This window comes from Athene noctua, chromosome 1 (assembly GCF_965140245.1).
Source record: "Athene noctua chromosome 1, bAthNoc1.hap1.1, whole genome shotgun sequence".
NCBI lineage: Eukaryota > Metazoa > Chordata > Aves > Strigiformes > Strigidae > Athene > Athene noctua.
Genome location: NC_134037.1, coordinates 1,681,239 through 1,694,954, shown reverse-complemented (window position 1 = coordinate 1,694,954; position 13,716 = coordinate 1,681,239). Strand labels below are relative to the sequence as shown.

The 13,716-nt window shown below is 53.0% G+C and overlaps 1 protein-coding gene across 6 annotated transcripts in view; it reads right to left on the bottom strand.

The window, feature by feature from the left end:
• The window catches only part of OTOF (otoferlin), a 108,799-nt gene that overhangs the window by 37,077 nt on the left and 58,006 nt on the right, over nt 1-13,716 (bottom strand). For 4 of the 6 annotated variants that reach the window (XM_074895396.1, XM_074895397.1, XM_074895399.1 and 1 more), the window contains exons 11-15: nt 11,873-11,902; nt 6,088-6,161; nt 3,457-3,583; nt 3,073-3,127; nt 368-499 (exon numbers count right to left, since the gene is read on the bottom strand). In XM_074895396.1, coding sequence (XP_074751497.1) covers nt 368-499; nt 3,073-3,127; nt 3,457-3,583; nt 6,088-6,161; nt 11,873-11,902 — 418 coding nt within the window. The remainder of the gene's footprint in view (nt 1-367; nt 500-3,072; nt 3,128-3,456; nt 3,584-6,087; nt 6,162-11,872; nt 11,903-13,716) is intronic. The other 2 variants (XM_074895401.1, XM_074895402.1) reach the window with 1 other exon arrangement.

Below are 13,716 nucleotides of genomic sequence, written 5' to 3'. Positions count from 1 at the left end.
GGTGGAGAAGCTGTGACTGCCTGGAGGAGCATCCTGCAGCACTCCTCACAGCCTCCGTGAGAGCCCCAGCGCTGACAGCCTCTGCAGTCTGAGGAACCAGAAGGAAGCACTAACTTCTTGGGAAAACTGAGAACAATCTAGCGCAGATCACGTGAGTGCACTTTTTACCATTTTGCAAAATACCAGAGGGCAAAGGCTTCATTTCTCCTTTCTGCATCGTTTGAGATTTCATCTTACTTTGACAAGAGGTGACAGAAAAGAAGGAAAAAAACCCCTCCAAGTGACAAGAAATTACAGTTCGTTAACTAGAAGCAATGTAGACTCAGAGGAGCGGGATGCTGTGTGCATCCCCAGAGGACAGACTCACCTCGTTGTAGTAAGGGCAGTTGGTTGATTCCTTCATGGACGTGTATTTTTTTTCCTCTCCAACCTCCACGCAGACCATGGGGTCCATGTTGAGCCCAACCAGCTGCCGGGCCTCGATGATGGTGATGCTGACCTGGGGAGAGGGATTCACACACCTTCACCTCCGGAGAGAAGCACCAGATGCCACCTGCTGCCTTAGCCCCTCTCTGCCCATCTCTAGGCTTTGAGGCATTTTCAGTTCAGCTCTGGGGGCTGATGGTCACACCAAAGACACCAGGCTGCTTGGACAAGCCCGAGCGAGCTGCAACACGGTGTGGGGTGCAGGAGACCCCACAAGCACCCCTCTTGCTTCAGCCCCAGAGCAGGGGTGGCTTCATGCGAGGTGTAAAGTCAGATGGATGTAGCTAAGCTGTGGGAGCAGATGTTCAGCTGGCCAGACCCCAGCTGGCTTCACTTCTGCCAGAAAACACAGAGGGACCATCAAAGCGGGTCCCTTCCAACTCAAATATTCTGTTTCTATTCTTTATTATTTCTGGGAAAATTCCCCACCGTTTCATGGTTCAATTCTCCTATATGCATGCATACATGCATGCCATTTTATTTAAATTAAGTACTCCTGTATGTGGTATACGAAAAATAAACTATTTTCAATAAAATATGAGCAAGTCATCCAGATGAAACACTTGCATGTGTCCATGACACAAAAGTTTGTCATTTACAATTCAATTCACCTTGTGACAAATTAATGTTCAGGATTTAGATCGCATCTAAATTCCTCCCTTGCAATATTAAATTAATATTAGGAACTCCTGCTTATATTATACCTAAATTTCTTAATTTAACTAAAAAAACATAAGGCGCAATTACACGTAGGTACCAAATGTTTTCAATTCCCAGCAGCTGTTTTAGTAGAGTCATCTTTAAAATCTATCACAAGTTGTGGTAGGACAGGTAACCTCCAGATTTCAAAGCATAATGAATTTGGGTATCCTTTAAAATGACTTTTTTTTTTTTTTTTTTTTTAAATAACATGAACTCTCAGTCCTGGTTACCTTGAAGCCCAATAGATGAGTTAATTTACACATTCCTTCTCTAGCTGTCATTAATTATTTTTGTAACGAACTCAGCTTTATCTTGAATCATATAATAATGGAAAATAGAAATCTATTAAAAATTAAACTGTTATCTTTATAGGTAAATCTGGGGAAATGTCATTTTGGTAACATATTAGGAGGCTTGACTTTCAATCAGATTTTTTTTTTTTTTTAAAGAGGATTATATTCCAGTCAAAAACAAAAAATAAAACAGAAGTTGCTGGGATGGTGTGATAATTTAAGATGAAATAAAAAGTGCTCCTAGAAGGCAGCTGGTAGCGGGCAGCTGAGCCCTCTGCGGAAGGGACGAGGCTGCCCGGCGTTTGTCGCTGCACAAGCTGAGCTGGCACAGAGGGCTGAGGTGCAGATCCCACACCCAGCGCTCAGGAGACCCAGCTCAGGTTCTGCCCTCCCGTGCAGCGCTGCAAGGCGTGTGGCAACACCCCAAACGCCGCCTGGGGAGGTTTGTAGCCAGGGCCCCTCATCTCTGCACCGAGCCCTCCCCTCCACCCCTGCCCCGGCCCGCGGGCGATGACTCTGCTGGGCACCAGCCTTCGCTAACACTTCGTCCTTCCTCCATCCCCTCTGCTGCCACAGACCCAGGGGTTGTCTTGAGGTTTCCGTGGAAAATCAAGTCCTTTCCTCTTAATTCTCAGATGTCCCACAAAGCCCAGTTGTCAAAGGAAAGCAGACAGACGGAGGTCAGCCCAACCCTTGTTCATGAGCCAGCCTAGCGCTGCAAACCCTGTCACACCCCAGAAATCAGCCCTCCCCCATGAGCACCAACCTCATGACCCTCCCATTTGCAGTGGCCAAACAACTGGACCTTGAATTCCTTCTGCCTCTTGGCTGTAATTGGTTTTGAGCCTTCCCCCTCCTCTTGATGTTCCCCCCGGACTCCTGAACCAAGCACACTCATTCCCTGTAAGCCTCACAATTTGGTCTGCAGCAGGTGCTGCAAATGTTCTGCAATAAATCTCTAACAAAAAACCATTATTTGCGGTGTTCTCAAATATCCCCAGGAACGTGCAGCCGCACTGAGATGCGAGGACATAAAGCCAAATTGCTGCTGAATCAGCACGACTTGGCAAAAAATGAGAAGAGTCGATTTATGAACCATGCTGGCACCAACCAGTAAAAGAAAAGGGAGCAGCACGGATCACCTGAGCCTTGGGAAACTAAACGTGTGGTTCTTTTAGTTCTAGATGAAGAGGCAGGAATGGAACATTGCTGAACAGGACAACAGCAGCCGTAGACCAGCCTACCCGAGGAAACCCAGGGAGCAGCTGATGCCAGGCAGGACTCACCGCTCTTGGATACTAAACAGCATCCTGAAAGCTCTTGGGGAGTAAGAGAAATGTATGGGGGACAACCTGTTTCAATCCCAGGTTAATTTGGGCTTCCTGGGCTTCACCCAATGGGGACCAAAACCAGTTAACGACTTAAACTTGAGTTTATCCCTCAACCATTCCAGTGGCAGCTCTCGGGACATTGTGCTTTGTGAATTCAGTGCAGTGAAACCCAGCAGGAACTTGTTCCCTGCAAAACAGTCCCCCCCACCCCCATGTGACCCTCGTGAGCGGAGGTTCGGGGGCACAACGTTGTCACCTACCTGATAGTCCATCGGCCTCCCAGCACTCGGCTCCATTTTGATGTCAGGCTTGGACCTTCGGAGGGGCAGAAGAAACCCTCAGTCAAACCACAAACGGACTCGCTGCAAGTCATTCTGGAGCATTTGCAGGGTCACCCCCTCGAGGCTCCTGCCCTCTTTGAGTCTGAGGAATATAAACCCTGGGGGCTGTGAAACACCACTGAACATCGGTGCTTTTTGTAGCAGGTCAGGTATTCACAAAAAAAAAAAACCCAAAAACCGCTGGCTGCATGGGGCAATGTGATTTCCAGCATACCCTGTCTCAGGGAACTCGTGGTTGGTTGTGGGGTGTCTGCCAGTGTGCCCCCACCTCCTGGCTTGCACAAGCTCACACCCAGGCCTCACCTTTTATTCGAGACATTGGTGGTGACAGCTGTGACAGAGGCCAAGGAGATGGTGTCTGGCTCCAGCCCGCCTCCCGGTCTCATGGCTTTTTGGTCCAGGTCTTCTGCCTCCAAAACAGCAGGTTCATCTGCATAAAGGAGACAAAAGAATGTCTCTTATTGTTTCCACTCAGTGAATAATTAAAGGCAAAGAGAAATGTAACCAATACGTCCTATCAACCTCACCTGCTCAAACAAAGAACAGTGGTCACCAGGTCGGGTCACAGACAACCTGGTCTAAGAAAGGATTAAAAAAAGAGGTTTGCCTCCTGTGACACATTATTCCATCCAGGCAGCATGCCTGGACATGGCTTGATGAAAGCAAAATGAAAACAGAAAATGGCAAACACCCCAGACTTCAAGGGGCGAAAGAGCATTTGAGCAAGTGTTGCAGCTCTAACCACCAGAAGAGCAGTTTAAAAGACAACCAACCGCCTAGTTTTGGGGTAGAGAGGTCTGAAAAAAAAAACCAAAAACCAACCCAAAACAGGAGAAAGGGGTCATTTCCCAAGAAGAAAAATTGCTGCAGGAAGAGTCAAGATCCCAGATCCCACTGACACCGAGATACAGCCATGTTGTCCCCGGTCTGTGATCTCACTGGAAGAGGCTGCTGAGATACTCCTTTCCTGTGCACAACCCGTGCCTGTGTCGTGCCTGCCTCTCCTGCCTTCACTCTGATCAAAAATTGACCACAAAGCAGCAAAGATGATTTTTTTTTTTTTTCCCCTCTTGGGTCAGAAACCCCAGTATAGCTGTTGGGTCACTGGTTTGCTTTGGTGGCACAACTGTACGAATCCACTCGGGCAGCACAGATGCTGCTCCTGGGAAACAGGTTCCCTGTCTCTTTACTAACCTCGGCAACCTTGTAGCTTGCTCCAGGAGACCAGAAATCAGGTTTATCACCATAGCCTGGCCTGTTTTTGTGAGATAACATTGAGCTTCAGCTGAAGCGAGGGAGATCTAGGCTGGGTGTTAGGAAAAGCTCTCCATTAGTGTGAAGAGACAAACGCTGCAGGTTGGGTGGGGAAGGGCTGTCCTCAACTCAACTGGGAGCTTTTGAGATTGAGTCAGAGCCACAGAAGCTGGGAAGGACCTAAGCAGGTTCCATCCTACCACATGCGGGTGGGTGGACAGACTTGCACCTTCCCAGCTCGCTTTGGGGTGGCTCTGGGTCTGACTGACCTGAGCAGGACCCGCAGCTGGTACGGGAGGAGAGCAGGCCGTGGCACAAGGGGGATGCTGGCTTGGTCAACAGGCAGACAGCGAACACATCCACCCCGTCCCACCACCAGCTGGCCAGACCAGGGGTAGAATCACAACTGAGACAGCGCTGAGGCTGAGAGAGGAGGGGAGTGTCAAGAGAGCAGAGCCCTGGTGAGGTGTGTGACAGCCAGAGGTACCTGGGGCAGGTGGAAGGAGCAGCCCCCTGGCTGTGCAGCACTGACCACACCAGCTGTGCTGCAGCCATTCCCCAACCACAGGTAAATCCCCATCTGGGAGGGCAACTCTACCACCCGACTGTGCACCCTGCTCCTGCCTTTGCACCCCAGCTGCTGCCCCCACGGTCTTGTGTGAAGCTTTAACCACGAGACAAGCGCCCAGGCACTGGGGAAGAGAGGGACGCCACCCAGGCTTCACTGCCACCCCTTCCCACAGGCTGCCAATGCCTCTCCCTCCTCCACTGGTGCCCCTGGCCAGATTCCCCTTTTCCTATCCTCAAACCTGGCTGAAAAACCGAGGAGATTTGCCAGGAAACATTATCTAAAGCAACGCTTTGTCCTCGCCCGCAAACACCCATTCCCCCATTTCTTCGCCACTGAAACCCAACCCTTCAGTCTGAACGGAAACAGCAACAAATTTCCGATCGCTGACCCTCTTGTGCTGTTCCAGAAAGGCATCTGATTTCAGCGGTGCTGCGCCGGGGGGACAGGCAGCCCCGCAGCACCCGAGCACCTGCTGCACCCTGCACGGGCTACACCCTGCTTCGCATTGTCCGATTTGCAAATCACCTTTTCAATATAAGCCAGAAGCTGCCTGTGTGACCCCCAGGTGTTGCCACGGGGTGGGCGATATCTGGTCAAGCTTTCAGTTGGACACTCTCCCCATCCGTCCTGCTTCCCATTTCCCCGTGGATCCCCTCTCTCCAGCTCTCCTCCCCCAGCACCCAACGCTCCCTGTCTAATCCCTGAGCTACTGACTGGCTGTGCCGACGTGAGCCACTCTGGGGCCAGTAGCAATAGGACAAGGGGTGATGGTTTTAAGCCAAAAGAGGGGAGATTCAGACTAGATGCAAGGAAGAAATTCTCCCCTGTGAGGGGGGCGAGGCCCTGGCACAGGCTGCCCAGAGAAGCTGTGGCTGCCCCCTCCCTGGAAGGGCTCAAGGCCAGGTTGGACGGGGCTTTGGGCAACCTGGGCTGGTGGAAGGTGGCCCTGCCCGGGGCAGGGGGTTTGAAACTAGATGATTTTTAAGGTCCCTTGCCCTCAAAAACACTCTGTGATTCAATGAGGTTTCTCGGGTGCTTTCCTGGGAAATGGAGGACAGCCAAAAAGTGGCATCAGAGCAGAGAACAACCTCCCCCCAGGAACAACGTACCGTGTTTCCGATGGTCATCCTTTGTCGGGCGCGTCTTGCCAAGCTTCATGGCTGAAAAAACACCTTTCCCAGCTCTGGAAGAAGAGAGGGAGGAAAAAAAAAACAAAAACAAAACCAACCCATTAATTACTGTATTTTTAGTGCCACTTTCTGGGACTTGGGGGTAGGAACAGGAGGAACCTTTCACAGCTCAAAAGCAAGAGAGGAAACAACAGCTGAAAGACTAAGCAGGGGCTGCTGCACACATGCCACAGGGCAGAGCCAAGGTCGCAGCTAAACGCACTGCCTTTGAGTCTTGGGTCTCGGTTTTTTGTCTGGGGGAATGCCCCAACTCGGGATAAAACACAAGGCTGGAGCACAGCACTAGCAGCCAACAAACTCTTCCCCGAGCCTCCCATCTCTGCCGCTGGCCCCGCTGCACACAGACTGCCCATCTCTCCTGTCCCGTTTGTGCAATTGCTCCCCATTTACCTAAAACCATTTCCTAAAAATAAAAATATCCAACCGTTTCTCCCCCACCAGCTCGCTGTGGAATATCGATACCCTCTTTGGCTCGATTAGCAGCAAACCTGTGCAGATCCTGAGGTTTTCCAGCAGCCCACTGCAGTGACATGATTTTTTTCCTTTCCAGCCTGGTAAACACCAGTCCCAGGTCAGGCTTAACTGCCCGCCTGCAATCTAGGCTGGGGCCAAATTCACTCAGGGCAGTTGGGGCTGGATTGGCTGACAAAATAATGGTTTGCCCGTTGCTTTCTGAAAATATGCATCATTTCAAGGCAAGTTTAAGAAGTATAATTGTAGCTGCAAATGTTTCTGTGGTGTGGGGACTGTTACTCCAGCTCAGAAATCAGCCCATGCAACCACAAGTGTGCTGCCAGCCTGGACTCCCACGTTACTTGGTGTTTGTTACGTAGGTGTACAGCAAATATAGAAAAACACAGCATTTGATAAATGGGATTTCTGTGCTGGTCTGAATTGCTCTGAAAGGCAGATCTAACAAACAGACAGAGATTGTGGAAGACAGTAAGAGCCTTGCAGGTATTTTCAAGAGATTGTCCCCTGTTATTTGGGGGTAAGTCCATGCTGCTGCTACAAAGAGGTTGGAGGTTCTGAATGACCCTGGTGAAAGTTACGGAGTCTGGATGTAATGTGGATTTTTAGCCTGAAGGCTCAGCTGAAAACCTCAGGAGGAAAACACTTCCACAGTAGCTGTAGAAGCGAGCAAGAAGAACAAGTCTGACCGTGCGGTAACCCTGTGCTAACATTAAAGAGCAAAGAGCTGGAGAAAGACTTGAGGGCCTGTGACTGTTCCGAAAGCAGGAGGCGGTAAAGCTGAAGGGGAAATTTTTTAATTGGAAAATTCCCCTTCACAGAACTCCAGAACCATCTGGGTTGGAAAATCCCTTGCAGCTCCTCCAGCCCAACCATGAGCCTCCCCCTGACCGTTCCCAACTCCCCCAGATCCCTCAGCGCTGGCTCAGCCCGACTCTTCAACCCCTCCAGGGATCCCGGGGACTCCCCCCTGCCCTGGGCAGCCCATTCCAACGCCCAACAGCCCCTTCTGCACAGAAATCCTTCCTCAGAGCCAGCCTGACCCTGCCCTGGGCAGCTTGAGGCCATTCCCTCGGGGCCTGGCGCTGGGGCCTTGGCTCCAGAGACTCATCCCCCCTCTCTGCCCCCTCCTGGCAGGGAGTTGCAGAGGGCCAGGAGGTCTCCCCTCAGCCTCCTCTGCTCCAGACTGAACCCCCCCAGTGCCCCCAGCCGCTCCCCAGCAGACCCTTACCTGACAGTGTGGCTCTTTGCAGAAACCTTGCAGGTCTGATGGACATTTTTCTTGGACCACCTTGGAAGCAAGGGGGAACCTCACCTCCAGCCTAGACCTCCCCTCCGAGCTGGCTCCCAGGGCTCAGCACCAGCACTGGATGCAGCAGGATTGGGACGTGCTGCACCAAAACCCTGGGATCCCCCAGTCTCAGCTCTGATCACATCTGGCTGGGGCCAAAAGATGAAGTTGCACACCCCCCCCCCTCTTTTTTTTTTTTTTTTCCAGCTCAAAGAAGTCCTGGCATTGCCACCAGCCTGGTGCATTTGTTGTCTTAAATAACACCTGGAAGTCTGCAGGCTGCTGTCAGAGCCAGAGAAAATGAGAAGAAAATTAAAGAGAATAGGAGGATAATGTATTCACCAAGGGAGGGGGAATTCAGTCGGGGCAGAAGGCCAGCATAAGATACAGGAACTATTTATAGCTGAGGTTTAACTGGGACTAGAGCGACGCTTAGGCCTCAGGGCAGTCTCTGCTAGCTGTGATTAACTCACGGGATCCTTGGCGAAAGGGCAGTTTCTCAATGAATAGAAGGAGGAAAGATGAGGGCGAGGTTTCCATATCTGTAACCCTGCCAGGGAACATCTGCCTCGGGGTGCTACAGGGGAAGTAACACTTCTAAGCTACTTGCAAACTCATTTTTTAATGAGAAAATGCTGTAATAACAGCTCAGGCTGTGAAACTCTGCTCCGAGACCTTTCTCCACTACTGAGTTTCCTTCCAGCAGCTGCGGGAAATCCAGCAGACACACAGCACCTCCATAAGACACACCTCCAGGGCCCTACATTCGCCTCTTTCCAATTAATTTCTTGAAAATGGAGAAAAAAAAAAATTAAATCCCACCAGCCCCATTGCACGTAGGCCATTTGCTTGCAGACGGTTAGTGATAAAATCACTTGTATCTGTCCCGGGAATTTCTGAGGTTCCTTAGGAAGTAAAAACAAAGCAGAAGAGCAACTGGTGATGGAGCCAGTAGGACTCTGCAGGGAAGACACTGGTGATGCTGGTCCTCTATCAGGACCCAGAATGACAAGGTCCTTGCGTGGGCACTGACGATGCGTTGGGTCCTGGTTAGCCCAGCATCTGATGCCCCCACCAGTATGATGAAGCTGGTTTGGGGCCATGTGGAACAAGACTGGGCTTAAGCACCTGGACCAAGCAGCATGCTCTGAGACCCGTCCCAGCAGCACCAGCTCAACCCAGCTCCTTCCAGAGAGAGAAATGTGGGACCCAGGGTCACCCCCGTCCCCTCCTGAAGCGATGACCCCTCGCTGCCAGCTGGGCCTCAGTAAATGTGATGGGGACATCAGCTGCAGGAGCCTCTCGCATGTCCCCAAAGGCAGTTTTACTGCAGAGGAGGCCCCAGAAATGGGAAAGAGCACATCCACAAGACGAGCCTCAGCTCCAGCTGCTTCAGAGAGCACAAGGTCCCCCGGCAGCATAAAACCTCAGGTGCTGTCCTGTGCCCACACCCCAGCGACATGTTGCTGTTCACAGCCCCAGCTACACCTGGTACTGCGTCCTTCCTTCACCAGTGCCCTTACTGGTGCTATGGAAGGGGACTGGAGCCCCAGGGAGGCAAATATCTAGGAAACATGGAGTTTGGAGGTTACCAAGAAAAAAAAAAAGTGGGTTTTGGTGGATTTTGGCAGTATACTTGGTAGGTGCTGAGGAGAAGGGAAGAAGCAATCAAGGATGAGGAAGGAGCCATCCCAGATGCTTTGCAGGCAGATGCCCAGCAGCTCACCTCTGTCCCCAAGCCCCTTCCCAAGCCCCATCTGTCCCTTTTTCCAAGCCAGGGGAGCACTGACACACCCCACACCCCCGCTCCCCATCCCTTGGGGGTGCTACCTTCACCCACCGGCCGTCCAGGACTTGCCTTCCCTCAGGAGGAGATGCTGGAAGAGCTCAGCCGAGACAGGAGAGCAGCCAGTGGCACCTCTAGGGTGGAGCAGCCATCCCGGTGCCCCACACCGGGACAGAGCAGGGCTCGGGACCCCGGGCAAAGCCTCCTCTCCAGGAACAGCAGGGTCTTTGCAGCATTAAACAAAGGTTGTGCCGACCCCTCCGCTGCTCCTGCCGGGCACCCGATGGTGTGGGGGGGAGAGTGGCGCTGGCGGAGAGCTGACACCGTCCCCACATCAATATTACATGAGGAGCCGTGAACCTGAGATGCCCACACAGGCTGCGTGGTGGCACCAAGAGCCCCCCCCTGTGCCAAAGCCTGGGTTTAGCCTGGTTTCCTAAAGAACTGAGATGCCAGAGGGGATCACGGAATCACAGAATGGATTGGGTTGGAAAGGACCTTAAAGCTCACGTGGTTCTAACCCCCTGCATGGGCAGGGACGCCTTCCATTAGACCAGGACGCTGCTCCCCACCTGCCTGCTCCTCTCCAAAACAGCACAAGCTGCCGGCCCACTGCAACCCAGTTTGGCAGTGGGGTCAAGACTGGGTTCCTGCAAGCTTGGGGTTGTAGGATTGAACACCTCAACTCTGCTCCCAAGTAGGGACAAGCCTCCAAGCAAGCTCAGACCAGTATCAGACACCAGAGCATCCACCCAGCTCCCACAGCACTCCCCCCTCAGATTTTCTGCTGCCTAAAACGGGATTGAGTGATGAATTATCTTCATCCTCCATTTAGTTTGCTGCTCCCAGGAGCACTTGGCTTTGTCCTGTAGGGTTTCTCCCGCGTGGTTCTCCAGGTGGTGGGGAGGAGCAGGGAGGGACAAGGAGATTTTGAGGCATGGGCAGGGAGGTGGAAGCAGTCTCTCTGCTGGCCACCTTCTAGATAAAGATACAGTTGCAGGTTACTGATTAATTATTCATGGCTAAAAAGGACATTTTAATCATTGCTTTTTACTGGGGAGCTGGGAACAGGGTTTCCGTGGCTCATTTCTCTGCAGGAATTACGCCCATCAGGTGGGTGCTGCCTCCCTCACCCCTGTGCTAACAAGGCTTCCAGTTCTCCCAGCTGGACTCAGGACAGACCCCACTACCAGCCCCACAGCATCACACTGCACCCACCGCCCTTGAGACCCCCACCCTCAGCCCAGTGTGCCTCTCCCCCTTCCCCACACAGCCCAGCTGGGAGGGGAGACAGCAAGGCCCAGGCTGCTCGGCTCAGGGAGGTCTCTTCCCAGCTTTCCTTGAGCCTGTCCTCTCCCTGCTGACTGCTGGAAGACATTTTTCTCCTTTCCCCACCCCTTCTCTGCCTCCTGGCTCTACACCATTAATTAGGAGGGTCCATCAGTAAGACACTGCCATAAACTGGTCCTTAAGCTGCGGTGCAAAAAACATGTGCCAGGAGAGACCTCGTGGATTAGGAAGTGGCTGCAGGCATCCTACCCTGGACAACAGATTAAACCTGCACTCACACAAGACTCAAGCTTAAATTTCACCAGATCTGCTAAGCCAGAGGGCTGGAGGATGCTCCTGCGGGGAGAGCGCTCCGACACAGCCTGGTCTGGTACCAGTGCAAGCAGCTGGGGATAAAAGGAAGGCAGGAGCTGAAAAAACTCATCAAAGTGGCTGATGTGGCAGCCTGACCTGTGGGCACAGGAGCTGTAAAGCTGGTGCTACGTCCCATTTGCCCAGCTCTGAGCTGATGACCTGTGCCCAGACCCTGTCCCACCCCAAGCCCTGGCCAGGCTGGCCATGCCCAAGCTGGGAAACTCTCCCCCTAGCCAGGGCCCACCCAAACTCGCCGGGAGCCAGGATTGTCTCAAGACCTCACAGCTCCCTGCCAGCGCTGTCAGAGACTGCTCACACCTTTTGCAGTAGATAAATATTCCCTGCAGGCTCGAAAGCCTCAGGACACCCATCCAAGAGACCCAAGCTCCTCCAGGGCTGAGAGTCTCAGCTTTAGAGAAAAGGAGAGCACACCACGTACCGCAGCAGCTACAACATGAGCTAGGAAAGCTGGAAGCGAGAAGGAGGAGAAGGAGCAAGGAGAGCAAACCTACTTGTACTCCTTGGTCTTCTCTTTGCCTTTGCTGGAGCCAGTGGCCATGCGTCAAGGGAACAAAAGGCAAACAAGCTTCAGTGCACTCCAAGTGCTTCAAATTAGACCATAAAATCAGACACTGCTTTTCCCTTTGCAGCTTCCCTGCTCCTCACGGGTGCTCTGAGTGCCCCATCCCCAGGCTGTGGTCACAGGTAACCTTCCTCAGCAGAGCTGACCCCCGGTCCTGCCCACATCTGTGATTTAGGTGGCTAACACCTCTGGGTAACCCCCTGCTAGGCCACAGGGGCTGAGGGGAACCGCTGCTCCCTGCACGAGGAGCTGGAGGTGATGGGCACTCGCTGGATGGGTGCATGGGGCTGCTGAAGTGGGCACAGCAGTGTACACACACTGCAAGTGGGGCTGGGCACAGATAAGGGTGCTGCTAGGGCAGAAATAATGCTTTTTTTTAAATTTTTTTTTTGGTAGAGAGGAGTGGTCTTCATTATCATCCCACAAAGGTGTATTCATACCCTCCCTCCAGAGAGGGCTCAGCTGACAGAGATGAGCCGCAGCTGGGGGTGCTCGTCCCTGCCCAGGCCGACACTGCGACCCCCTGCCCTGCCACCACGCAGGAAACACCGGCCCCTCACCTCCTGCTTCGCTTTGCAGCCCCCTGCTCTGTCGCTGCTTTCTGGCTCTTCAAACCTGCTTTCCTCCTCCCCTGGCTCCCGCATTTCTCTGTTTGCATCCTGCCTCCCTGTTTTCCTCCCCAGTCACTTCCTTCCCTGGCTAATCTCCCTCATTGTGCATCAGCAAAGTGGGGAGGAGAAAGCAATTAACCAGCTGTGGAAAGTAATTAGGAGGGATGTTTTTTAATTACAGCTTGTTCCTCCATTTCACCCCACGGCTATGTCTGTGCTGGGGATGTGGGGCAGGAGGGTGGCTTCAGAGCATGAAGCTCCAGCTCCCTGTGCACTGAGCTGCTGGAAACCACCCAGAAAAAAAAAAAAAAAAAATGTTTGATGTGTTGCTGGGTGGGTTTCTAGAGAGGTGAAGTCTGGAGGACCAGCTCCAGCACAAGATGGGGGCAGGACTCAGCACTGGGTGGGAGTCTGGGAGGAGCAGGGGCCTCCTGTTCAGCTCAGCATGGGCCAGGGTCAGCTTGGAGCCCGGGTTGGAAAACAGAAGCTGCTTTGGGAAGAAGCCACCCTGCTCTCTCCCTGCACCGACACTCGCTCTGGGAGCGAACCAGCAGAAATTAGTCCCTTGCCAGCTGAGCTTGTCATGGGAACAAGCAAACACCAATGCCAGCAGCTCAGCTGCTTCATCTGCAATGTAAAAGCTGCCCTAGTGCCCCTGCCCCGTGCGGGCAGAGGATTTAAATCACTCCCCTCTTCCTCCTGCGGGCTGCGGACGTGGTGCCAGCTCCCTGCGGAGCCACGGCTCGTTCCATCTCACCCCGCGGTGTCTGAACACACGAACCCTTCGCCTGGTGTAAGGACCCACGTCGTCACTCCCTGAGGGACTCGCTGGCGCGAGACCCTTCCCTGCCACTCCGTCAGAGCTCCAGAGGTCCTTCACCACGTTCCTCTTTCTGCCTCCCCTCCTTTATCCCCTCCACAGCCCTCACTGCAAAAGGTGTCTCTCTGCCTGCAACCAGCTCCCGCCTGGGCTTTGGGTGCCTGAAAAGGGCACAGGAAAGTGGCACCACCAGAGAATTCTCATTTTATGCCTTCAAGGAACTTGGCCTTAAGCACCCTCACTAGCACAGGTGAAGCTGTGGTCCTGCCCTGCAGCCGCTCCAGCAGTAACGCTGCTGCCAAGGGCTCGAGGCAGGAGTGGGGAGTGAGCCTGGGCACAGGC